The 27,764-nt window shown below is 39.3% G+C and overlaps 1 protein-coding gene across 2 annotated transcripts; it reads right to left on the reverse strand.

Annotated features, from left to right (window-relative positions):
• Positions 1–1,628: 1,628 nt before the first annotated feature.
• CSDE1 (cold shock domain containing E1) lies at positions 1,629–27,317 on the reverse strand. 2 transcript variants are annotated; one of them, XM_077334991.1, is made up of 19 exons: positions 27,168–27,317; positions 25,365–25,563; positions 24,734–24,843; positions 24,289–24,381; positions 23,798–23,895; positions 23,294–23,375; positions 22,545–22,673; positions 22,298–22,423; positions 21,701–21,913; positions 18,987–19,127; positions 18,744–18,902; positions 15,695–15,802; positions 15,156–15,331; positions 14,032–14,144; positions 10,313–10,432; positions 10,014–10,192; positions 7,514–7,677; positions 4,385–4,517; positions 1,629–2,899 (listed from the first exon to the last, which is right to left on the reverse strand). In XM_077334991.1, exons 1-19 carry the CDS (start codon positions 27,306–27,308, stop codon positions 2,852–2,854), a joined length of 2,532 nt encoding a protein of 843 aa, XP_077191106.1. In that variant the 5' UTR covers positions 27,309–27,317; the 3' UTR covers positions 1,629–2,851. The 2 variants fall into 2 exon arrangements, with proteins under 2 accessions (XP_077191106.1, XP_077191107.1); XM_077334992.1 differs by lacking the exon at positions 24,289–24,381.
• Between the last annotated feature and the right edge of the window lie 447 nt (positions 27,318–27,764).

A 27,764-nucleotide genomic window follows, 5' to 3' on the forward strand; every position in this document is an offset into this window, starting at 1 on the left:
GCACTCCTTTCTCTATTCAGGGTCACCAAATGTATTCATTTATTTTCAAATACACTTTGTTATTCATAGATTTTTTTTGTGCAGAGGTTACCATTGAGTACCTAATGTATCTTGTCTTCTGTTTACTTTCATCTAGTAAAAATATATGCAGCCCAGCCCCAGGTTCTTTCACGCTAGTCTCCCAAAGCTGTTGGCTAGCAGAAGAGAATTGTGTTTTTATATACGGTGGCTTCCTGCAAACTTGTGCAAAAGTCTATTTACTACATCAGATGGAGGAGAGGGCCCTTTTCTAGCATCTGTTAACTTTAGTTCTTTGCAGTTCTTGTTATACAACGTATGTTACTTATTTCAGGACTTGGCTACATTACAGAAGGTGCTGTAACTTAGATTCCAAATAAAGAAAAGGATATATTAAATCAAATTAACACATGCAAAGGGATTATTGGCAATTTTTTAAAAATTCCTCAAATAAAATCATAGCACACACAACCTTAAGAATCAAGTAGCCTTGTGCACTTCGGCTGCCAAAGCTGCTGTTCATGCTCAAAGCGGCCAGCACTGCAGCGTGGGGGTGGGGGGGGGCAGTGCTGAGTCGTGCACCGCCACCAGCGCCACCCCTCCCCCGTGCCACGGTGCTGGCTGCTTCAGGCATGAGCGGCCGCTTTGGTGGTCGAAGCGCACAAGCCTAGAATCAAAATCAAAGTTATGGACTTATTTACTATTATTCAGTGTATGATACATGTGAAGGATAAACCTCCTGCAACTGCTCCTCTGCATTGTGTAAGTCTTTCTACCTAGGTTAACAAAGCTACAATCTAGAAAGCTAGATACGTATGCACAGGGCACAACTCCACATCTAACAAGTGCTTTTGAAAGTCTCTAATACTACTTGCATGACTGGAAAACGGTTTTGTTTAGATATGACGGCCGTTTTAAAAAAGCTTTCAAATGCGTTGTCTGGGTGCACACAGTGGCCCATATCCAACTGTGTCATTCCAAAGACTGAAGGGCACTTGTCTTCTAATGATTTTTGCGGATGTTACTCCCAATGCAACTATGATGGTTTCCATAAAAAATAATTTCAGGGGCTTAGTGTGGCAAGCCTTAATAAAAATCAAGTGCACATAAGTCTTCCAAACAACACAGTTGTCATTGTAGTACATGTCTTTAAGGACAGTCAAATTAGCAGCTCATGGATCCGATCAGGCCCTCACATCTTAACAGTTCCCAATGACCCAACCAAATTTTAAATTAAAGTTTGGTATAAAAGCATTCTATTTCATTTTTAAGAAAAGCCAAATTGCATTTCTTTAAATACTGCCCCTTTGGCTTCCAGGGAGTACCACTGCTATTCTACTCCTTGGGTTGAGGAAGGGAAAGTGTTTCTTAGTATTCACCTCCAACGTTGAACTGGATATCTTTTAAGTTATGTGTCCCCTTTAGCGCTGCTGATTACTTTCTGTTACATTTATTTGAGGGTGATTACCTTGACAGCACAAAGAATTCTGGCCCTTAGATCAGTGTCTGGGGAGCAGAGTGGTTTGAGTGAGTATACTGAAATTGGCTAGCACTATGAAGGTATTGTTAGACTAGGAGCGGCTTAATGAAGACTTGCAAGATCAAAGCAATTTTTCAAAATCAGTAAAACTTTATTCTATTTCCATTCTTTGCCATTAACAGAAAAATTGGAGAAAGCAATGTTTGTTTTACAAAGATAATGCATCTCCCAGAGAAGAAAAACCCTAAATTGAGAATAGAGGTAACATGGGGGGAAAAAAACACAGTACTGTCCTCTATTCAAAGAAAATAACTCCTGATCTTTTTGGTTAAAGTAATACTTAGACCAATCATTCAGTTTGCTTGCTTGATAAAGTGTGGCTGGGGAGGAGGAAGGGGGGGAGAAGGGCCTGGAGGGAGAAAAAAAAAAGCACACAGACATCAACTATTTCACCTTGATGAAAGTCTCAATACAGCTATGGAAAGCCTAAGTATTCTTTTACAGTACACTGGGTGCTGGCTGCAAAAAAAAAAATCACTTCAGGCACAACTTTTTAAATTTTTTAATCAGTAAAATAAACTGGGTTCAGAAGCTGCAGTGTTCTAAGCAGCAGCAAATTTGTGCATTGTTTTAAATATTAAGTTACCACACTGATGGCACACCTCATCCTTATGAAATTCTGCACTACACATGCTAATTGAAGGTAACAAAAACTATGTCTACTCTGGAAGATACTTTCAGTGAGATCTAGAAGAACTTTGCTTGCTCTATGGACTCAAGTTTAAGTGAGACATAAAAAACATTTTAACATTTGGCCATCAACTTAAGGAACTTGTTTGAGTGCTCATACAGGATTTTATATAAGGAGTTACTATATTCATCCTCATATGGTCCTCAAAACTGGAGAAAAATGAACAGGAAATTATCCTCTCCTATCTTGGAGAGGGTAAAGCAACTGAAACCTAAGGCATAAGACCTTGGCAGAAGTAAATTAAGGAAAAAAACATAATATTTCTTTTCAGTGCAGAATTTCATAAGGTCTACCAGAGTAGAACTTTCTATAATGTTTACTTAAAGAGGCAAAGTAGAGTTGCAGTTACCAGTTGCGTTAAATGCACCATTCAAAAAGCTTCTAAAATGTGATACTATAAGGCGCCACCTTAGGTTCTCCAGGATGCAACTGTGCATATTTTAAAACTGTTTCATAAATTTATTTTTAAACATAACATGAGGAAGGTGTTAAAACTGGTGTAATAGCTCCTTCCTACTTGGAAGGGATGAATACAGGGATATTCAATACCCTTCACCAGACCCCACCACTTGCTCAGATGAAGTTATTTGCTTTGTGACCAGTTAGTCGATAACACCAGCTTGACGAATCTTTCTCTCTGCAACAAATCCCTGCAAATTGGAAACAAATTTGTAAGTGCAAACTGGAACCAGCAATCACAAATGAGATATGGGTGCAGAGCTATTATGCTGTCTTGCTACCAACTACATTTTGAGAAACCAAAACATTTCCACCAATTAGATCACTTTGAACTCATGTACTTCACTGTATCATTGAATGCTGCTACATGCAACCTGATTTCCCTACTATTTATACCTTCCGTCTGGAGGAAGACACCATCTCCCCTATTCTGCAGAAACCCTTGCTTTATCAATTTTAACAAAAATCTGTCCCTTTTCCCTTCAAACCTCCTAAGGCTCACAATTTACTCCCATCATACTGATATTTACTATTACCATCAATCAAAACATGCCATTTCTATCCCTGGCATAAGGCCTGCACCTCAGTAAGACTTGCGGACTATCTATTCTTATAAGATTGGCTGTTTTAAGGTGGAAAGCAGCTGCTAAGCACAAGCCCCATCAGGCAGGGATCTTGCCAACTTTCTTGAAGTGGCTTAATTGAGACCTCTATTTCTGTCTTTAATTTTCATATCGATGCCCACCACTTTACTCCTTGGCTCTACCAGTCACATGCCTCAAGGTTTCTTCCTCTCAAAGACAATTCTGCCTAATCCCCTTAACTAACCCCTATGTGTGATATTTCCTCCTTCAAACCCATACTATACAGATTATCTTTTAAAACCCACCTCTGACAACTTAAGCCCTATTTCTGACTAGAACCAGGTTTGCTTACATTCATCTCATCTCTTTCTCTGTATTAGATGCCATTTTTACCTTTTTGACTTTCTAGTCATTCTGAATGTAGGGAAAACTTTGGACAAAGTGTGCCAACTCATGCACTAGCTTGGAAGAGTGGCAATGATTATGATCCTGGGAGGCTGCAAGTGGACTCAACTGCAAAATTTTAGAAACTGCAGCTCCTTGCTGGGCAAATAGTAAGAAGCTGTAGGAACAGTGGGGATGGATTTGGTCCACTACTGACCCATGTTTCTGACTCAGGCCACTACTGCACACCAGCTTTTACTTCTTCCCCCTATGCTTCAAACCAAAGTTGCCTAGTAGTTCAGCTCTTTTTCCCAGGAGAGAGAAATCTTGCATTCAGGATTGTCTCTTGAGTAAATAGGGTATACATTTTAGCTTTCAATTCCCTGGTTTATAGCAAAGCTTATAAAAATCATGTACAGCAGATAATGGTGCTGTACAAATAACCAAGTTTATCCTAGTTCATCTTTTGGAACCTATGCACATTCTCATCATCTTCAAGAAGGCAACTGTCTCTGAAGAAACGCATTTCTACAGTATTTGGGGATCTTTCTCTCAGATCCTGTTTCTGGAGGCCAGTTGGCTAACATTTACTATATTTCTCAGGTAGCAGCTGGCTTCTGATTCAACTGGCCACACAAGCTAAACTCGCAGTGTTTTATAAAATTGTAAATCATGTGTCATAAACTGGGCACAGCTCTTGTAACATACCTTTGAATTATCCGGTCCCCTTGGCTGACGAAGAACAGTTAGACGAGGAGCACTGGCATCATCCAAATTAATGCTCTTTAAACGATTAACAAGTCTATCAGGACGTGGAGCTGCTACAGCCTTAGCGCCTTCACTGTTAACAAAAACGTATCCGATTACTGGAAGAACTAGTAAATGCCTATGTCTCAAATAACATTTAAACAAAAACTTCCTATGAACGAAAAATTCATGGTGGCATTTTAACACTATCCAACAGAACCCACGTGGGTAAATTTGAGTATTCAGGTGTCACAGCACAGGGTGTATTTAAATCCCACTATGATAAGGGCACTAACAAGTCAAACAAGAATCCATTATGTGCAGACTACAAAGTTGCTATGCAGATAAGAAAGTGGTCTTGTAACTTTGTAACTTGTAACTCTTTATTTCAAAGCACTGTGCATCCTCCATCCCCATTTTGGTAACACTTTCTCACATTTCAATTGAAATGAATTTCTGTTCATGGACTACAATTCCCATGATCCCCTGCCAGCATTTGCTGGCAGGGACTCATGGGAATTGCAGTCCATGAACATCTGGAGGACCACAGGTTGACTACCCCTGTTTTAGGTGACTGCAAATGAAACTGAAGTGCTGCAGCAAAGTTTAAACACTAATTCTTAGTTTCTTTCCAAAATATAGTAAATATTTTTCATTAAGCAAGAGTATTGAGACAATTTTGTTTATGATTTGTTGTCTTAAAGACAGTGCAGGAAAATTGAGCTAGGGGTGAGGGTGATCCATTGGTATGCAAGAAGTGCTGACTTTGAAATTTGAAGAAGAGTTCCACATCTTCCCATAACACACGACAGGATGTGTAAATGGAGTTCCAAGGAATTCCAAAGAACACACACTGCACAAAAAGAAGGAACCTAGCCAGTAGGGAGAAGTATGGTACACTGAACAGAAAGCAAATAATTTTCTGTGATACTTAAATGTGTATATTCAAAATGAGGATTATGTACTTGAAACAGTTATATAAAAAATTTCTGGGGTAGGAAAGAACTTAGAAAGAGTTAAATGGGTTGGCCTACCTCAGGCCTTCTTTAGAATACTTGGGAAGGAGACAAGAGTTTAAAAGCAATAGCTGAAAAGACCTTTTTTGTACTCCTTTTTACTACCCAAATAAGTCTCAAAGCGTCTTACAATCATCTCCCCTCAACAGACACCCTATAAAGGAAGGTGAGGCAGAGAGAGCTCTGAGAAGACAGTGATTGGTCCAAGGTCACCCTACTGGCTGCATGTGGAGGAGGGACTGGGGAATCACACCCTGTTTTCCAGATTAGAGGCTGCTGTTCTTAACCCCTACAACCAAGCTGCCTCTCAAGGACTGCAGAGTTAAATCTACAGAATTAAAGAAAGCTTGTACTAGCGTTGAACAAGAGAAGTTAAGGATATGTGCAGAGATAGAATACAACAAACGGCTGTAATGTGTGCATGAAGGAGCATCATGTTAGTCTCTGAATCCATGCACTTATTCAAATTACCACGACTGTTTTAGAATACTCAAACCAGTATGGATAATAAATTAAACATCTTAGCCAGTAATGAAAAAGATGTTTTGAGAAAACCAAAAGCACATGTCTCTATCTCTTAGGCACAAAATGGTAGTAGTTGGAAATAAAAGGATGCAAAGAGAACAGTGCAGCTAAATACAATGCAACTTATTTTGTGTTGAAAATGACTGAATTAGTGCGGCGAACTCAAAAATCCATACACTGAAATACACTCCATTGGAAACAATGGAATTTCTCCTGAGTAAGTGTATAAAAATTTAGTCACAAAAAATGTTAAGGGGAAGCTGCAAAAATATTCGTAAAAAGATTTTTTTTGGGGGGGGGGCTTTGCAGATAATGTGATGGAACAAGCATCCTGTTCTTTGGAACAACAATCCATATAAATGGTCTTATTTAAAATGTCTAAGATGCACTTCTTCGTCAGACAGACTGTGGATGGGATTGAGAGATCCTTTGCACATGTAGAAACATTTCTACTTGCTAAATGTGGATGTCACTATCTGTGCCTTACTACACTGAATACCACCAGCTCTCCCAATGGAATGTAAAAAATCCTGTAATTTAGGCACAGGGAATTTTTTCACCAGAAGTCTTCCCACTTGCAAAAAACAATCTCTGAATCTGAGACACTATTTGCCAAGGCCGATGCTAATCTGACTGCAGAACTGGTTTACACACCCCAAGCTACTTCTTTAAGGAGGATGTTATCTTCAGCAACCCAAAATACTGGACTCACTCTCCATCTTCTACCACAACATTGGAGAACAGCACAGAACCAACTGCTGTGCTGCCTTTATATCTCAGCAATATGCACCAGAGGCAGTTTCAGGTATGGCACACACAGGCATTATAGTACATAAGTGATCCATATTAGTAATTTAAAGAATTAAATGTTCTCTCATGATAGAATCTGGAATTGGTGTGTTGGCTTTAAACTTTGAAGTGCAGTTTGAATGCATGACAGAAAAGTTTAAAGGGCCTGTGTGCCACATACCAGATGGGGTGTACTATTACTCTGCTCCTGCTGCCTGCAAGCTCTTTAAAAAAATCCTGATATTACCATTTTTCTCTACAAATAATTTTCTATTTTGATGTCAGTACTCCCCATATTTAATCCAAACAATAATCATTCCCTTCCCACAGAATTAAAATAATTTTTGAAGTGCATATCCCTAGACACATTACCCTTATCAATGAATGCCACAATCCAGGAGCAGTGTACTCCCCACCCCTCCTCCCAAAATACACCCATGGGGAAAGACTGCCCAGATCAAAAACTAGCTTTGCCAAACTAATTGTAACAGATTTAAGACGGTTGCCTCTTTCCCACCAATGGGTATCGAGACCTTGTGTCATGTTCCAGTTTAGGCTGCACAAAGTTAGACTGTGGGTTGCTTCTGCAGTAGTCTGTTTACTTTTTATTCCGCCATGGGATAAAATACATTTAATATAAAGTTAACTTATTATTAAGTAATACATTTAATAATAATTTATGTCTGTGGCACATGGGTCCTTTAACCTTTCGTCTATAAATTTAATACAAATATAAACAATGAAAGTAATAATTTCTTACCTAACACGCCACACGTTACAGGCACTGCATTTTCCTGTGCGTTGATTGAGGATGACTGAAAACTCAACTTCATCACCAGCCTGCAGTTCCACACCATCCTGAACTTCTTTCACATGAAAAAAGAGCTTTTTGCTGTCACCTACTTCATAGTTTATGAAACCAAACTGGAAGAACAATGGGAAATGCTTTAAGATTTACAATTTAAGGGATTAAAGGTTGCCACAGATAAAGCTGAAAGGCACAGTTTACAGCACACAATTTAGAACTCTAAAGAAATTTGGAATACGGATTCTAGGTTGTTTCATTCTTCTATTTGCCGGAACTTCAGCTTACTTTTATACCCAAAAGGTACAAGACCTGTACAAACTCACACCATACATAAGGTTGAATGGACACACAGCTAAAGCCCATGTCTAACAGGAATGTAGATGACGGAACATTTAGACTTATTTGAAGCTAATTCTCTTCCTTAAGAGATCAAGTACAAGGAATGAAGACAAACTACACTTCCATTTCTACAGAAGAAACAATACCAATGTTGAGTGTGCTATGTGCCATTAGGTTGCTTTCAACTTATGGTGTCCCTTATCAAATTAAGAACTTCCTAGACGCCTAGTCATTTACAGCCTTGCTCAGGATTTCCAGGCCATGGCTTCTTTGAGTCACTCTCTAAAGCTGTGTTTTCTTCTTTTCATACCGCCCTTCAACTTTCCTAACATTATTATCCTTGTCTTCTCATGATAAAGCCAGATAGCCTCAATCTACTAAAATTAAGCTTCCAGGGAGAATTCAAACTGAATTTAATTTAGAGAAACCACTTATTTTTATTTTTGGTGGTCTGTAGTATCTATGCCCTGACCAGTCCAATCATGGAAGCAAAGCAAGGTCAGCTCTGGTCAGTATTTGAATAGATCACCAAGGAATACCAGGGTCACTAGGCAGAGACAGGGAATGGCAAACCGTCTCTGGACAGCTGTAACTTGGTGGCAAAAAAAATGTACAGTATTTGCTGGCATATAAAACTACTTTCCCCCACCTGAAAAATATGCCTCCAAGTGGGGGGGTCGTCCTATACACCGGGTGCACTTCAGTTGGGATAGACATAGCTGCCCATAGTGCCCCATAGTACTGTAATGTAATGTAACAAACTCTATATTTTGAGTGGAAATGTTGGGGGGTCGTCTTATACGCCCAGTCGTCTTATACGCCGGCAAATACCCATAAAAGTTTCTTCGAGTGCCATATTTCAAATCACATTTTTTTTCTTGCAGACTTCTTCATAGTCCAACTTTTACATTCATACTTAGCAATGGGGAATACCATAGTACAAATTACCCTGATCTTTCAGTGATACATCCTTCAACTTAAGGATTTTTTGGGGGTGCAGTTACTTTTGGTTGATGTCTGAGCCAGAAACAAACTCTTAACAATTTCTTCTCTGTCAACTTGAAAACTGTGTAATTAATGAGTAGTCACACTAGTAGTACTAGTACTACATGTTATACCTAATTTGCGGCACTTCCAGTTACACAATCCCAGGCATCAGACATTGAGAGAAAAGCTGTTGCCTGCAAGAGTTGACAGTGCTAAGCTAGATAGAAAAGAAGTGTGACTATATCAGCTTCCTATCTACACTGATGGCAGCATTAAGGCAGAAACTGTGAGGTCCATAACTACAAGGATGTATCACTATACACATACAAAGAAAAAAGTGAAAGGCAGGAAAGTAATAATTACAAAGTAAACAATATATGAAGATTATTTTCCTTTCCAAAGAGGCACTGTTAAGAGACTTTATGATAAAGACTGAGTACAGTAACATTAATTGCAACAATACTGGCAAGCACACAATTACTTGCAGTTGAGGTAAGTTACCTGCTCACTATTACTTTGCATCTCTCCAACAACTTTCATAATGTTGACCAGAAAATACGAATTAGTGGTGCTGGACAATGTAAATTGGCTTTCCATAATTCATTATGCTTGTTCCTGATACTCTGAACACATCTTCAGAAATTCTACCTGCACCCATAATGTTATCCTGGCCAATATTTGAGAAACTCTGCATACAATATCTGTTTTCTTCTCCTCTAGAAATCTGAATGATCATACATGTGGCTCTAAGACAGGGTCTTGGGAGACCAGACTAGAAGACTCTGTAATAAAATGCTGCCCAGAGCTAAATCGAAAGCCTTCTTTTTACATCCAGCTCCAATATACTCTGACATGCAGACTACCTGGTCATTAAAAGAGGCTGGTGGCAGTAAAAGTCCTAAAGGGAAGCCTCCATTCTGCATTCAGAAACACTGCTGTAGAGTCTAATCTTACACTGGAAGAATGCCTTATTACAAAACTCTGATTTTGGCCTTTTGAAAATTCTGTATTCTCTGTAACTTTAAGTTCTTTCAAATATAAAGTTTAAATCACTTTATCAAATCAAATATAAACCATCAGAGTATCAATGCAGTAAATATGATGTCTTAAGAAACCAACTACTGACCTGATCTTTCACGCATTCCACTGTGGCTCTGCGGAAAGATGTGATATTACAAGCCATTGTTTGTCCATTCTGACCAAGGACACAAAGTTGGAACTTTACAGTTTCTCCTTTTTGCAGACAGTCACTTTTGTTTGCCATACCAACAATTCCAAAAGGATAGACCTCACCTTTCATTTCCCCTAGTGAAGGAAAAGATAAATTGTCATTAAAGTAACAGCTGTTGTTGAGGAGGCTCATTTCAGCCAATATTTCTAGATAGGAAAATCAGTAAGGTACAGAATCACTTAAATATTACTCACCGTCTTCCATGACTTCAATCATTCCCTGGTATTCAGTTTGAGTGGGATCTACACTCCTGAGAGGGCGAATTACTTTACCCGTGTAAACAGTCGGATCAGCTTCATCCGTGATGCCATTCACTACAAAATCAAGTAACACACACAGAAGCTTTCGTGAGGAAACTTGTGTATACAAGTTATATTTACTCTAGAAGGTCAGATCTCATAGAAACAGACAGACAAAGCAATTGGTCTATCTACTAAGAACACACTTCTCTATCATTCATTCAAATATTGCTAAAATGGCTTGTTTACTGTGAAGTAATACTTATCAGTATGTTAAGAACTTGTGGCTAAGGTTTTGATAAAGTAGTTATTCACTCTAAAAACCTATGCATTCCAACTGATTCCCAGTTGCAAAGCTACCCGAGATTCACCAGAATGAAACGTCATGCTGGATTAGGAATGACAGAACTAACTGATTCTGCAATCTATACACATTTATCCCAGAGTCCTAAAAGTGTAAGATTTCTCCCTATTAATAATGAATATTTTAAATAGAAAAAGAGACAAGGGCAGTTTAGAGACAGACTTATGTGTTGTAAAGGAGCTGGCTATCTGCCCACTTAACATTTTTATTCTTCTAGGCAACAACAGCTGGATGCAACATTTGCCGATTATTATCCCACAACGATAATTCCAGGGAAGGATTGTGGGAATCAGGCTGAGGCACACTAGATTTCATGTACGTACAAACTATGCAAACCAATTAAACTTACAGGTTGCCTGAGCAGGACATGCAAGCCTGATGAGCAGGCATAGTTCTGCTCCCTTGCCACACAAAGGTTCTACCCAGCTAGAAGTCTGCCTGACCAATACTACAGAATATTGTTCTAAACAATGTCAAAAGTCCATTAAAACAGTTGAAAAGAACTACTAGATCAAGGTAACACTAACATTTGTTTAAAATTTCTTTTGGAAGGCGTTACTTTTTGTCCAGATAAATAAACATGTTAGAGGGGGAGGGGTTTTTTTGCACTTGCTTAGATACAATCAAATGCTGACTGAAGAGCTAGTTGCAAGTTGGGTTGTATTTATTCCTTCTTTCTTTGGTCTCCATGCTACCAAGAAACAGTATGCTGGTCTGTAGGTAACTATTTTCAGAACACTGAGATCTCACAAAGTATAGGAGCTGAAAGCAGACCTTCTCCTACATTCCCCTCTTTTGACTCATAATGCAAGGAGAATTGGGGAACCTAACGGGTCAAGCTGCCAACCTGCACATTTTAAATGGCCCAAACAGCCAAACTGAACTGGATGAAAGTTTGGTAAATGTTTAGGGAAGGATTCTTCCTGAAAAATTGGCGTGTGGATTCTGAACTAGATCAAGTTGAGCCAAATTTTGGCTCCTCACCTGGTTCATATTTAATGATAGAGAAGGATGCCCTTCAACATGGAATTAAAATGATAGTTTCTTAAGTGCACACCTGTAGATTCTATACAGTAATTTAAAAAGTTGCCTCACCGAGTTACACCACCTGTGATGTCTGTAGGTGTCTTTAGGCAAGTCACTATTGCTCTATCTCCCAAAAGCCTATTTCACAGGTTCGTGGCAAAAACCGAGAATGTGTACCATGCACTTTTGAGCATATCTTTAAACCTCCCCCCGCTCCAGAGGAGCGGGAGGAATAAAGGAGTAAGGGCAAGTGGGGAAGAGTTAGGGCGGGCCCTGTGATAAAAACTCGGAGGGCCCAATCAGGAGCTGCAAAGCGGCTCCTGATTGGGCCCTCCGAGTGTCACTCGGGGGCCAAGCAGCCAATGGGGAGCCGCACAAAGCTGGTTGGCCCAGCCTCGCCTGGCCCAGCCAGAGAGTCACCGCTCAGAGGAAGAAGCCTTCCCCAGCGGTAAGTCCTCCGGCCGGCTTCCCCTCGCCTATGGAGCCTTCTGCTGGGCCCTGGGGCAGGCTCGCCTGCCCTTGGCCACGCAAGAAGGCCACAAAGCCCACTCCCGCTGTCCCGAGCCTTCTGCCGGGCCCTGGGGCAGCCAAGACTGCTCCTCGGCCCAGGAGTAGGCCACAGAGCCCACCGCCCCCGTCCGAAGCCTTCTGCCGGGCCCTGGGGCAGCCGAGACTGCTCCTTGGCCCGGCAGTAGGCCTCAAAGCCTGCCGCCTTCCCGAGCCTTCTGCCGGGCCCTGGGGCAAGCCGAGCCTGCCCCTGGCCCCAGCAGAAGGTCCCAAGGCCACCTACCTTCCTCTGTTCCTCCCTTCCTCCCAGCATTCCCTTTGTCCTTCCCTTCCTCCCTCTCTTCCATCTGCCTCTTTCTGGCTACCTGTTTCTCTCCCTCTTCTTCTGTCTCTATCTTCCTCCCTTTCTTTCTGTCTTTGTGTCTCTCTTTCTCCTTTTCCTCCTTCCTTTGCCCCATCCCTTCACCCACCCATCATGCTAGGGCCCGCTGTATTTTGGCCACAGCGGGCTTAATATCTAGTTGCTACATAAATGCGGAAAAATATGATTTTGTCTTCTATTTAGAAGCGTTTGGTACCTTGACATTTCTTCTATATAATAAATTTAGTTTCATTTACTTTGCTCACAGAAAAGCAAGATCAACTGTGCAAGTATTGGTCTAATCACATTTTTTAGAATAGCTCTAATTATAGATGCATTATAGAAGCATTTTTCTTACTTTCTTTTCAGCCTGATCTCATCAGATCTTGGAAGCTAAGCAGGGTTGACCCTGACAAGTATTTGGATGGGAGACCTCTAGAGTGGATGCATGGCAAACCATCTTCTAACATCTCTTGTCTGGCTGCCAGACATTCCATGGATCTCCTGGCTATACTACACATGCCAAAGAATAAACAGATGATTGCTTCTTTCTACAGCACCAAGCACTTGAAAAAAAGCTGTTTAAAGGTTAGTGGACCCTGGGAAACGGAGCACAGGGACATTTGTAGAAATGTCAAGTATATAGTGACTTCTGCCCCTTGTTCCAGAGGTATGAATCTAACTCATGGTAGTTTTAATTAAGAGGGGCATTAAGTACACAATTGCTACGCTAATGCTAACAGAATTTTACTTCTATTTGGAAGCTTTTTTTCTCAGAACGTTGTTAAATCTGTTATATACTCTCTAAATCGAAATCCTTCAGCCTGTTGTTCACAATCCAAATAAATAAATCTGTGTTATGTGTAAAACGATTTGCATCAGTAACCTCTAGTATTATTTAAGCTACCCAAAGTTACACCATCCTCTTTTGAAACACTTGCTCCCATACAAACTAAGGGTACTTTTGATTACAAAACCTATTATTGCACATCTTTTATTCCACTACATACAGACAAAAATGGTCACCAAACTGGAATGTTTAAAAACCCCTGGATTTCTGTTCCATGGTTGTTTAATCCTAAGTATGTAAAGTCTTATGCATAAGGATTTTAGTACTGTAAAGACAAAATCAAATATGTCAACAGCTTTCATTTTCATTTGTGCAGCAACTAATCATCTTCACAACTAAGGCAGCAGTATCCATACAATATGCTGAAATGTTTTATTTGGACCTATTTGGAGATAATGTTTCTAATACGACCTAAAAAGATACTTCTAGTCTCTTCCTGGAAGTTATCATTTCCTCTCAGACTAATTATTTTGGGCACATTATAAAGCTTATGTTAAAACCTGTTTAATTGTAATCATTATTGTGTTTCCTGAACAGCATTACCTGGCTTAAAGGCTGGACCTTACCTGTATGTGTCTTGTTCACTTTCTCTGCACTGACTTTGTTTCCTTTGCCTTTTGATAAACTGTATTCAACCATATCTCCAAGTTCCAGGCTATCGATATCACCACAGAATTCACTGCAGACAGACAACAAAGATCTTCAGGGTACATGAATGTTATTAAGAATGGATTCTCTTCACCAACAAAGAGGAACCATTAAGACATTTACACTTCAGCAGGTGAACTACCAATATAAATAGAATCATCTTCACAATCCTTTCTTAAGGTTTCACATTAGAACAGAGTGCAGAAGCCCACTTCAGTAAGCAACAGACTTTGTTTCAGGATATGTTAAATGTTTAATTATCATATGAAACAGCCCAACATCCACAGAGTTCTACAAATGCATTTCTGCAAGAGGCTTATTTCTATGTTAGCTAATTCTAAAGAAGTGCTTTATAAGAAAAAGCACTGAAAAGTTATCTTGTAAAGGCTTAATGTCAGCCTTATATCAGCAACATCATATCAGTTTGCATTGAGACCTAAACTTATTCTAACTTCTACCTCACCCAATCAATCTGTTCCACAGCAGGAATTGGAAGCATTGCATGCAGATACAGATACTGGGACATTAAGCTAACAGTAACCATTAGAAAAGGGACCCTTCTAAAATGTGCACAGGGAAATACCATTGGATTAGAATAAACTGTTTTTCTTGCATCAGGCTGTTATGACGGGCAACTGGAGGATCTCCCACAAATACCATGAGAATTCAATGAGGATTCTATAATAGAGAGATATAAGCTAACAAGGATAAAAAGGATCTACTCTTCTCAGGATACTATCCAATCTACCTTGTAGAATTTTGTAACCTTCCAGATATTCTACACAAGCCAAGGGGGCTGAGGAGTTATGCCACAGAATTTTGAGCCCACACTTTAACCGGAGTACTGAGGCTCTATGTGATGACTGTTTCATCCCACATGTAGAACAGCTCACTACTTAGATCTCTTTCTATTGTAAAAAAGATCTTCAAAACAGCGACAGCAGTCCAGGAAGCAAAAATGTTAAGTACACAGAAACTGTTTCAACCAAGCTCTTTATTGCTAGTGCAATGTGCAGAGCAGCTGTTAAATGTAGTCACTTGCCTGTAATGGAAGAAGATCTCCTTATCGTGATTGGCTGTTTCAATAAATCCAAAGTTATCCTTTAGAGTTGCCACATATCCCAAAAGCCTTTTTGAACTGTAGTTCCTACCAAGCATTCTGACAGAGGTGGCTGTCTGTAACCCAGTTCTCTTCACTTCACAGACAGTAAACTCAACCTGCATTGAAAAATACATTAGAGACTGAATTAGGGAAAGTTTTAGCACAGTTAAAGATTACATGCAACTTTGGAAGTTTCAACTATATTCTTTACCCACTAAAATTACCATAATTTTTGGCAGTATCGTACCTCTTCTGTATGCCCCACTTTATTTGCCACCCTACTCCCAATACCTCCAACCTTTAAAGAACTTCTTACCTATACACTGTGTTGAAAAGTTTAGAAAGTAATTAGAGACATAATATATAGTCATTAATTTAGTAGAGATAAAGCATTTCTCCACTAACAGGGCCAATGCTTACTATTAACACAATTCTAAAATAAGCTACAATATATTAGATATTGTGAACAGTTATATTGCCTTATCGCCTATCTGCGGAGAAGTAGATCCTTCCACATCCTTGGCCTGATAGGGAATGGTCAACTTCACACCACAGTCATCATAAGCAATTATTCCCTCTTCAGCTTCCTAAAAGAAAAACAAGCAGTGAAGCTAGTCAACATCCAAGTGGTTTGGTGGTTAACACAGCTGTGGCACAGTAGCTGGAACTGCAAATATAGCTTATTCATTAGCAAGGAAATTAATCTACTTTTGTCGGTTTGTGGACTCCACTTGTTTACATATGGTATAAGAGTTCCTGAAACAGTCATACAATCACTACTGGTGCTATAAAACATATTGTACTTTTTCAGCTTTTGATGATACACGTAAAGATCAATCAACGCCTTGTAACTCAGGACCTATTTCTCACTATAATTACCTAACACCCTAAAAACAGTGCCATTGCTACCAGTGCAACTTCTCATTAATCTCAATTAAAATATTTAAAGTGAGCAGTTTTTTGGAATGCATATTTCCTTATTTCAAGTCTCTAACAGAAAAAAACCTACTAAAATGGAGTGATCCCATTATTTTTTGAGCAACCTGCCTTACAAGGGTTGTTTTATAAGCCATAAATCTAGACTGTATTGATCCAACTATCCAAACGCTGTGACACAGTCATAAAAAATACAAGGGTATTGCTTTACTAAATTCTGAAATTTGGTTATCATGCAAGACATGATGTGGCTGTGACCAAAATGATGTGACTCTTGACCAGTGCATCGGGTTAACTTCTAAACAAGGGTCCCCCAGTAAGGACTTTGATAGCTCACTTAATGTAAGAAATGTAGAGATGCATCACCAACACAAGACATATTGCATGAGACATCTACTTGGGTAAATTCACTGTTTTCAAGTGCTCCTGTTTGAAGAGAATGTTGATAAAGGATGGTCCTAGGCCCACCCCAGGTATTAGAATGAGCATTCATAATCAGACTAGCCCTTTCAGTCTGATGCATGCATGTAGTCTGGCACTCCAAAATAGTTGTACCTCACACTTCTATTAATGTCTTTCCATGACAGCTCCTTAAGGTGCAACTGGAGTGAACATTTTTTCAAGTCACTATGGACAAAGTCACTCATGCTTCATTCACTACTGACTGTTTAGTTTACATTTACATTTAAATTTACATAAGGGGTACACAATTAACACCTGCACCAGTTGCCAGGAACTTGGGGGGTGACATTTGATGCCTCCCTTTCTATGGAGGCTCAAGGTCACCAAAGTAGCTCGAATGGTGTTTTTCTACCTTTGACAAGCCTTGTTACTAGCGCCCTACCTGTTCTCGGAAAACCTGGCCACAGTGATCCACGTAACTGTCACTTCCAGATTAGACCTCTGTAACACGCCCTACGTGGGCCTACCCTTGTCTTTGACTCGGAAGTTACAGCTGGTCCAAAATGCGGCAGCCAGGGTCCTCACCAGAACACCTCTGAGGACTCACATCCAGCCGGTGCTTCATCATCTGCACTGGTTACCAGTCCGTTTCCAAATCAGATTCAAGGTATTGGTATTGACTTTAAGGCTATACGCGGCCTGGGTCCCATCTACCTGCGGAACCGCTTGGTTGCTTATGGCCTCCGCAGAGCACTCCGTTCTGCGGGTATGAATTTACTGGTTGTCCTGGGCCCACAGGACGTTTGCCTGGTCCCGACCCGGGCCAGGGCCTTCTTGGTCCGGGCCCCAACCTGTTGGAATGAGCTCCCGGAAGAGCTAAGGGCCCTGCGGGAGTTACCAGCTTTCCGCAGAGCCTGCAAGACAGAGCTCTTCCACCAGGCATACGGTTGAGGCCAGGGCAGTTCTCCCGTTAATCCATCTGAGGATCCCCTCCAATATTGAGTTCTCCAACATCGAGATCATTTATTAGATCTACTGGACTGACTCCTACCCTCTTCTGAATATTATTTCTCACCAGGCTGAACATGGGGTAAGTTGGGTAATTGTGATTAGAATTGTGACCGCTGCCGCTTATATATGTTATATGTTGTATGATGTAATTTGGGGTTTTATGGGGATTTTATTGTGTTTTTAACTGTTTTATGCTGTAAACCGCCCTGAGACCTAATTGGAAAATGGTGGTCTAAAAATTAAATAATAATAATAAAATAATCTACATTATTTTAGGGCTTTAAATATGTGCATGCTCAGTCACCTAGCATCCAAGAAAGAATTCATGGTATAGTGGTTAGGACTGGCAGATTCCACTCTGAACTGGGTTTGATTCCCTGCTCCTCCACATGAAGCCTTGGGCCAATCACAGTCCTCTCAGAACTCCCTCAGCCCCACCTACCTCACAAGGTACCTACTGTGAAGAGAGGAAGGAAATTGTAAGCCACTGAAACTCCTTAAGGTAGAGAAAAGGAGGTTATAAACTAACTTCGATATTTATTTGCTTAATTCTTATATTGACCTTCCCTATGGGGTCAGAGCAATTTAAAACACGTATAGCTATCTGTGTGTGCTCTAAAAACTGTGTGTGCTCTAAAAAATACCTGAGGTGAATCTATATGAATTAACCATCAGGCATCTCATTTTTTTACTGTCAATATTTTCATACCTAGAATGAATACCTAGAACAGGGGTAGTCAAACTGCGGCCCTCCAGATGTCCATGGACTACAATTCCCAGAAGCCCCTGCCAGCATTTGCTGGCAGGGGCTTCTGGGAATTGCAGTCCATGGACATCTGGAGGGCCGCAGTTTGACTACCCCTGACCTAGAATATGCTTTTTTGGGAAATCTAACCATTCCAACCCTGGCGTTCCATGCCTACAAGATGTAAATCAAAATACATTATGTATTGAACCTCTTCCTCTGAGAAGCAATATATTTAATGCCTTTATACACCATCTTTCCACTCAAAAGGAGTACTCCGTGGCAAACAAGGATTTAAAACATTCGTGACATTTAAATTATTTAACAATACAATAAAAACATCCAAAGACAACCAGATAGGGTTGGCTGCCTGATGCAAAAAAAAAAGTTACTATTTATCCTGAGGAAAGAAGAAGTCTCAATTCAATTATTACCTTCTCTTTGCCTTTGTTTGGACTAGTGGATTTAGCAGAAGTGGCTTCCTTCTCTATAGTGCCCACAAAACGATGATCTGACTGGGTATGAAATGAAACAGTACCCTTTGGAAGTTTTTTAATTCTGATAGCATGATTTCTTTGAGCAGATAACATGTCCTGAGAGAGAAAGGACAAGAAATTGTTAAATGAAATAACATAAAAATGGCATCGAAACTCAGGAAAAATTAAGGTTTTGCTTACAGGAACCACTGTGAATTCTACTTCATCTGAAATGTGGAGCTGATTGCCATCTAAAATTTCACTGAAGTGAAAGAACATGCGGGCATCTCTGTCAACACATTTAATGAAACCAAAGCCATCTCTCATTGCTGCAATCACACCCTGTAGGCATAAAACATAGGTTTCAGCTAGTAAAAATTCTTAGAAAATCTTTACATATACACAGAGTCATTACTGTTGGCTGCCAAGAAAGTTTCTTTGCATTCAGAAGTCAATTTTGTAGATTCTCAGAATTTAGTCCTTCAAGATCCAAGGAACTAAGAGTCTTAGTCATCTCCCTAAATATTGAATCAATGCCTCAATACAGCAATGTTCTTCAGTTTAGGTCAAGATGCAGGTAAAAGGAACAAGCTTTCCTAGTCTTGAAGAGCCAGTATCCTTAATAATGACTGAAAGGGAAATAAAGTTGCTTTTAAAAAGTAGAGGAGGAGAACTAGTACAACCAGAAGCAGTTCAATTAGTTTACGCAAGTAAGTTACAAAAATTTTACAGATCCATTATTTTAACAAGTCCAACAAACTAGAAAGGACAGTCTTTCTATTGTCACTCCAAAATAAAAAGAACCACCATAAGATTCCGTATGCTCAGTGCAAATCTTGGGCTGCATTCAGGCAGTAATTAAACTGGTTGGATAAAGGTAAAGGTATCCCCTGTGCAAGCACTGAGTCATGTCTGACCCTTGGGGTGACGCCCTCTAGCGTTTTCATGGCAGACTCAATACGGGGTGGTTTGCCAGTGCCTTCCCCAGTCATGACCGTTTACCCCCCAGCAAGCTGGGTACTCATTTTACCGACCTCGGAAGGATGGAAGGCTGAGTCAACCTTGAGCCGGCTGCTGGGATTGAACTCCCAGCCTTATGGGCAAAGCTTTCAGACGGCTGCCTTACCACTCTGCGCCACAAGAGGCTCTAAACTGGTTGGATACAAACCCCTTTACACTGCTGTATTGCCACAGATTCCTTATTCCCAAGCATGGAGCTTAACTGAACACTTCCTAATTTGATCAAGGTCCAATTCACAATGAATTAAATGCTGATGCCTTAATGAGTTGCTTGTTCTAAACTGGAAATTAAGTGGTTCAGAATTCCAGAGTGTGGGGAGTAAACAAATTCCAGTTCACCAAGATGATAGCATTTTTGCATTTGACAGTGGAGCTTAATCGGACTGGAGTGTTTTATCCAAGGCCATACAAAAAGGACAGAATGTACATTAGGACAGGAATAATCTGTGCTTATGCCCAGTCAGAGCTTAATTGTAGCTTGCTGCAATCTCAAATACAGCCCTAATCAATCAGACTTAAGGTAGTTTCTTTCTATGAATGACTACTTTCAAAATTTTTCTTTATGAGTGTACTAGGGGCCAAGCCCATTGCATTCAGGAATACAACGGACACTAGATTGGGGGTGGGTGGAGTGGAAGAACTCTGCCGACGGCCTCCCCCTCCTCCCAGGACCTGGAAAGGCTGCAGACAGCTGTCACGGAATGCAGGGGCAGGGGCAGCTCTCAGTCTTCCAAGATCTGCAGTCTTCCAAGCCTCAGACGAAAGCGGAAGGAAGAGGGGGTGATCAGGGGTGGGGGATGGAAGGCGATTGGTTGGCCAATGGACAGACAGGCAAGCCGGTTGGAGGAGGCAGCACAGTTGCCCTGAGGGGGTGCTGTGCTGTTAAGCCATGAGACACGCTCCTTCTCCAAGGCCTTACCAAAAATATTAAGTGGTACAGATACCATCTTAACACAAATCCTCAGAGACTAGACAAGCTTAATAAGTATGCAATACATGGATTTGTGTTTTTGGACCAGGATACAAAGGAATATTCAAGCATCTACTTATACCTAATGTGGCTTTGAAATTGCTCATAGATACCCTTCCCCTCTAATTGAACTGTTTCAAAAATACAGGAAAAGCTAAATTTAGTTTATTAAAAACTTTTCTTCCCCATTGAGTTGAAGGGTTGATTGTGAATGATCATGAATAATTTTATCTTAATTTTATTTCAATTTCTGATAATTTACCAGTGTGCTTTCTGATGTGTATATTTGTGCTAAATGGCAATGCAGTATTTTAGAATATTTAGTGTATGTAATGAATGCCTCAAAAGTTTTGTGATGATTATAAAGAACACAGAAACCAAAATTGTCACCATATAATTCATCCTAAAGCCAAGGGAACTGCAGTGTGCTGAACATTCAAATTAATTCCCACTGCCTCATTACTAAAGGAATCAGATAACCTTGGCCAGCCTTTCTCAATTTATTTACCTTTGAGAAACACCTGAAGCATTCTTCAGGCTTTGAGAAACCCTCATAGTGGTGCAATCATAAAGAATATAGTTGGGAAACATAGCTTTGCATATGACCACCTGAGACCACTCCCCTTCCCAACCACTCCAGGCCCATCATTGGCTATTTTTGGGGAGAGGGGACTGAGATAACCATATATGGTCATATCACCCAATAAAAGTTTAGCAAATTTAAAATATATATTAAAATTAATTAACTCCCACCCATTCAAGAAACCCTTCCGGGGCCGTCAAGTAACTCCAGGGTTTCATGAAATCCTGGTAGAGAAAGCTTTCCACAGGCTTCACTGCCATGCAATGTGAACACCATGTGACTATTTAATAGCACACACAGAAGTCATATTCCATTCTTCTATGGAGAACACTTAATACTTGCCATTTCTCTAGCCTCATTAGTAAACTGGAAAGTATTGGGAAGAACTTCAATATTAGTGGCACGTTCCAACTTGTCGCGCCGATCCGTTGAAATGTTGAATCTAACATGGTCACCTTCTAACAGTGTCACCTTTGATTTTGTATCTTTATCTCCAAAGGGAAGTTCTTTAGGAATCACAAAGTCAACTTTTATACGCCCAGGCAGTGGGTCATTCTGATCACAGGATTAAGAAAAAGAAAAGAAAAAGAGTTGAAATCAGAATAGGAAAAGCATCAAAGAAATACACTTCTGCAGAGGACTGCCCCCACCACGGAAAAGGTTGTGGAGAAATGGAAGCAGAGCTTAGGATTCAAGTCATTATCTTTCCCATGTATTATTATTATTATTATTATTATTAAGATTTATTTCCCTCCTCTCCCAAAAGGCTCGAGGTGGGTCACAACAACTAACCCCATTAAAATTCCCATTAAAACATCAATCTACTAATATGTACATGGTTTCATTAAATTCTTCCTTTTACACAGTATCATTTGTCATGTTTACAATAAAACTATATTAGGAGTAAAAAGCTGAATATTAAATGAGTTGTGCAATTACCTGATTTTTGTTGGGTACTTTTGGAATTACTTTGGTTACTGTGCCCTCAAAATGTTCAATGCTGATATCTTCAAAAATAACAGTGCCTTGAGGCAAAAGTCTTACTTCAGTTGCAACTTCTTTACCCTGTAAGAAAAAATAGTCAGCTATGCAGAAGCAGGGCATCATGGATGAAAGTCTAGTAATCCATTTAAGGCTGTTTCCAAATCCATTCTTAGAAATTAGATTTTAAGAAATTTGGCCTTACATTTCTGTCTCTGATTGTGAACTCCACATCATCACCAGGCTGTAAGGCTTCCAGGTCACCTTTAAATTCACTATAGTGAAAGAAAATCTCCTTTACAACATCACCCCTTTCAATGAATCCAAAGGCTTCCTGAAAGGAGGACACAAATATTTAGCAAGACATTAACTTGACACAATCCACATAATAGATTTTAGCTAGAAAAAAAAGTGTCTTGGGGGAAAAAAGAAAAAAACTTGTATTTAAAAAAGTTCTATAGTTTAAATCATTTGCTAGGTAGAACAATGTCACCCATAATAAGTGTACACATACCCTTCTACAGACTTTGTACTTCTTTCCTTCTAAACCAATTAAAAGGCAATTTATTTTTATTTTATTATTTTTGTATTTATTAGCCGCACGTTCTCAGCTGGCTGACTAATGGTAGAGTACAACAATGAACTGACAATAAAATCATATGTAAACACTACAACAATTCCCCTCTAGCCACAATATGTTTAAAACCCAATAGTTCCCGCCAATCCTGCACCTCAGGGGGTAAGCAGAAAAAGAGAGAAGGGGCCCAAAAATCTTCCTTGACCTGGCCTCAACCAAATGCCTGATGAAAGAGCTCCATCCAGTAGGCCCTGCAGAACTACAACTGTTCTGATAGGCCCTTAACTCTTCTGGGAGATCATTCCACCAGGTGGGGGCCAGGACCAAAAAGAACCTGTTACTTCAGACTTAAGTGGAAGTTGCAAAGTGTTAGTTACCTTCATGGCACAAACTACTCCTTGACAGCGAGCTTGTTTCTTTTTCAAAAGCATAATGTTACGAGCACTTACAGCACCAGTACTAAAAGGGGGGGAAAAAAGACAAATCTGATTCTACATGAAAAATTTATCTCAGTACTTTTTGCTATAGACATTTCTTGAAGGGTTCATATTTTTGATATGTATGAATTTCCTCCTGTTAAGTGGCATGTTATTTCCTAACAGAAATGTCAGCTTATATACTTCAAAAGACACCATGATGGATTTTGATGTTGTAAGAACTCCTAAAGAGCAAAACTGAGATAGTCAATTTTGAAGAACCATACGAACGAGTGATGAACTTTAATTACAGTTCCAAACTACAGCACATTTCATCATAGTATTATGATTGAGAAGACAGTGAATGCTAAACAGCAAGTTCCATCTTAAAGTAGCAAAAGTTTTATTAAGACAACATAAAAATTAGTTTCATTACTTAAGACAACATAAACATAAACAACTTACTGTTTATTTGTATCAATAATAAAGTTTATTTTATCTCCTGTTTCCAGCTGAACATTTCCTTCAACATCTTCTGGGGTATAAGTTAGGTAGAACACTTCCTGTGAAATAAAATTTGATTTAGGGTTAATATTTTGATAAGATTATGTTAACTTCTGGGGTTTAGAACTTGGAAAAGTACTGCATATTTGTAGCACTTGTGTGCAATTTTAAGAAACTAAAAAAATCAGTGATCACATTAGTGAACATTAACTTTTCTACTTCAATAGTTTAATTTAGCTCTAGTCTGAAGTTCTGAAAATATTTCATTATTATATACTCAAGACACATCAGACTCCTAAAGAGCTTTTAATTAATGAATACAAAATTAACAAATTACATTTAAACTTTTCAAAAATCAGGTACAGTTTTAGCTACCTACTCTAACAAGTATTTTAGCGTAAGTTACATTGGAGGATCAATCAAAAAGTTTTAAGTAAATACATAAGTTTTACCCCATTACGTTCGTAGCATACACTCCCTGTTGGACTCTGACCCGGGGCAGCTGGAGATTTACTCTCTAAGTTGTGAGGAACAGCACACACAACCTACCAGTCAAAAAAAAATCCATTGCTAATTATTTCCAGAGGCAGCATCACAGACTGTTAGTTATCTTCTATTAGACACTCAGGGATGCATTTTACAGGTAACCCACAATAGTACGCCATGCTGCAAAGGTTAAATCTTACAGAACTTTTGTGAACTGTAAGAGTTATTCTTGGTTAAAACCCCAATTTTATGTACTGCCAAAACAAGAAAAAAATTATATTTGATTTGAGAAAAATGTGTATGTAACTAAGGAGAGGCATGCTACACTCAACTCTGCCCTTGTCTGTTTGACCACAGCAGATGCAAATGTCATGCATGGAAGAAAAAGCTTAAAACAACACATCCACTAACTTGTCCATTTATTCGCTCTTCAGGTAATGTTTCTGTTTTTATCTTCACCAGTTTAATAGCAATTGGTTTTCCAGTTCGCCGATCAGAAGAGACTTCAAATTCAACATCATCTGGAAAACAAATGAAGTCACAACCATGATTCTTACAGTTTACAGTTATGTATAAACAGAATGGACATTGATACACAAATACAGCTCTTTTCCTTTGCTTAAGCAGCAGTCCTGATGACCAAGACATGCAGTTAAGTTTCAAAAGTGCTTATAACGTGCCATAAAAACATGCCTATTAACAAACTACAACCGTTATAAAGGTGTTCCACCCTAACTTATCTAGTAAGGAACACATGCATACTGTAAGCAACGGAACAAACCTGAAAGCTCCTGCAGCTGCACACTACCATTACTGATCTTCCATTTGAAATTTGTCTACCATTAATGAACTTTCAAGGAAGCAGTTTTGCTATCATATCAAAGAGGAATCCAAACATCCATCCAAGGAACATAGCTTTGAAACTCCTTTTCTAGTACACCCCCGCCAGCAGCCACATTATAGCAAAGAACAGGTGATAAGCTTTGTAATGCAAGCTATGAGAGTTCAGTTATGAACTCTGAGAATTCTACCAGTCAATTACCTCCTACTTTAAGCTCCTGTAGGTTGCCATTATACTGTGAACAATGGAAGAATAGTCTTGCTTGCCGTTCTGAACACTGAATGAATCCATAGGAGGTCAGCAGTTTTTCAATAACCCCAGTTTCACGCAGTCCTGCAGAAGTACCATTGGGGTACCCGTTGTGTCCATTGTTATGGAGTAGGTTTGGATCAAAGCTCATCTGAAATTAAAAAGATAGTTGTTATCTCTTCAAAAAGCAATTCCCATTCCTTTGCTAGTCTTATTTAATACAATTTAGGACAAGTAATGCCAATGTTTAAGGACTATCAGACAAAAAAGATGGCTTCTAACCATCACAAAGACAGAGTTTATGAGACATCTGCCAATAGCTGCAGAACTCAGCTTTAACAAAACTATATGCAAGTAACTCAACTTGCAGTATACATGCTATGAAATCAATACTGCACTCAAAATCAGCCTTTATACAGCCTGCCTTTGCCAACAGAAGTCATCAAAAAAGCAAAGCCAAAACATTATAAACAAGCTTAATCTCAAAATGACTTCCATAATTGGTTTAGTCTCTATACCATTCTTAACAATTTGCAAAACATGGAGGCCAACAGGCATCACTTGCCATACTCATTCAACTTAAATGCTCCTTCAGCATCTGCTAAGAAATCTGTTAAACTCCTTGTTATGGAGAGGAAACATTAGAGATTAATGGCTATAAGGTACATCAATGTTCCATAGCTTTTACACATGTAGGTAAAAGAAAGCAGTCTTTAATCATATAGGACAGGCAACAATTTGGCTAAGAAATCAAATTCAATACAGTTGTTGTTAGAGCACCCCTATTATTAAAACACCATGCAAGTTAAAAACAAGGCAATGCCAAAATCATGCATTTTGAGACTATATTGCGCAAATGCTGTGGTTTCCTGTGTATCTGTTTAAGAAAAACAATTTTTGGCAACTGAACAACCATTAGGGGTGGTTACAAAAATTCCAAACATAAGATGCTTTAAAAACAGCCAGATTTATGACTGAACAGATAACTGAAATCTGATAATAAAGGAATCACCACAATAAGTCTGACCTACCCTTCAAGAACAATGTTGCATATCAAGTTCACAAGCAGATTTTAAAGACAAAAACTACAATGTTAAACACACTACCATTGGAGTAACTCCAGATGAACTTAACAAGATAAGCAAGTATAAGTATGACCAGGGAAGTCATCAGAAGCTTTTTATCAATTGGGACTCATACAAAAATGGTAATATGACAGTTAGAAAAGTGGGAACTCGAAGATCACTCCCCCTGCCATAAAACCTCTTAAATCACCCAAAATAAACATATTACACAAGTGGCAACAATAGAGATGCAACAAACCCTCTGTAGAGGATGCCTACAAGTTTTAAGCTGGCTTGTCACAAACCATTTCCTACTGTAAGTGCATCTTCACTTTCATTTCTCGTGCACCTTCACTATCATTTCTTCCAAATGAATTTAGTTTTGCTTTCATAGACATATAAGCGAAGTAAATTCATCATTTTATAAGTTACAAAAATGAAGTTCAAAGCCCCACCCACAAGACACCACACCCAAACACTGTGAGACATTAAGTTTCTGAAACAGATACACCAATGGAGAATCTGAGAATCCAGCAACATTTCCAGCTGGTTCAGGTGGCATTTTATCAGTTAACCTGTTGAGGAGATTTAATACCAGTGACATTAGAAGTCAGAACAAAAACACAACGGAGTTAACAGCTAAGATCACCATGCTGTGATGACATGTCTGTTAACTGTCACCCTGACTTACAGATCTTTGATAAAGGGGGGTCCTCTTCTGTTTTTTAGACCCAGATGAAGTAGAAGATGAAGAGAAAGGTAAAGGATGAGAAGGAAGGGGAGCTGCAGGAGGGGGGAGAGGATCTGATGACACAGTATAATGGTTCTCCATCTCATACAGCTGTGATAACATAGTACATGGTATAACTAGTCAATAGTTAGCACATCTTTAAAATACATCCAAGTAACTATCAAATTCCATGTCTCAAGAGACTTAGCTGGAAGCCAAAAGTAGTCAATCCAAATCTCACATTTCATACGATTACAGCATCAATTATATGAGAAAGTTCTTATTTCTAGGTCAGTGATTCCTCTCCAACAATGTTTTAGGGAACTCACACTACCAGGACCCTGAACAGCTCTTACACAAGAGTAATCGTAAGGGAGAGGTGTTACTGGAAAAAATACACACAGTAGACAAAGCCAATGGTTGTCATTATTTATGTTCTTGTACTACAACAAGAACATGCGCAAATAAAACAGTATTATATTTCTCTCCTTTCTTACTTTAAGGAGAGAAAATAACCCTTAACTCTGGAGAGAGTAATAAGAGGTACTTAATAGGAGC

This window comes from Paroedura picta, chromosome 4 (genome assembly GCF_049243985.1).
Source record: "Paroedura picta isolate Pp20150507F chromosome 4, Ppicta_v3.0, whole genome shotgun sequence".
Classification (NCBI taxonomy): Eukaryota; Metazoa; Chordata; class Lepidosauria; order Squamata; family Gekkonidae; genus Paroedura; species Paroedura picta.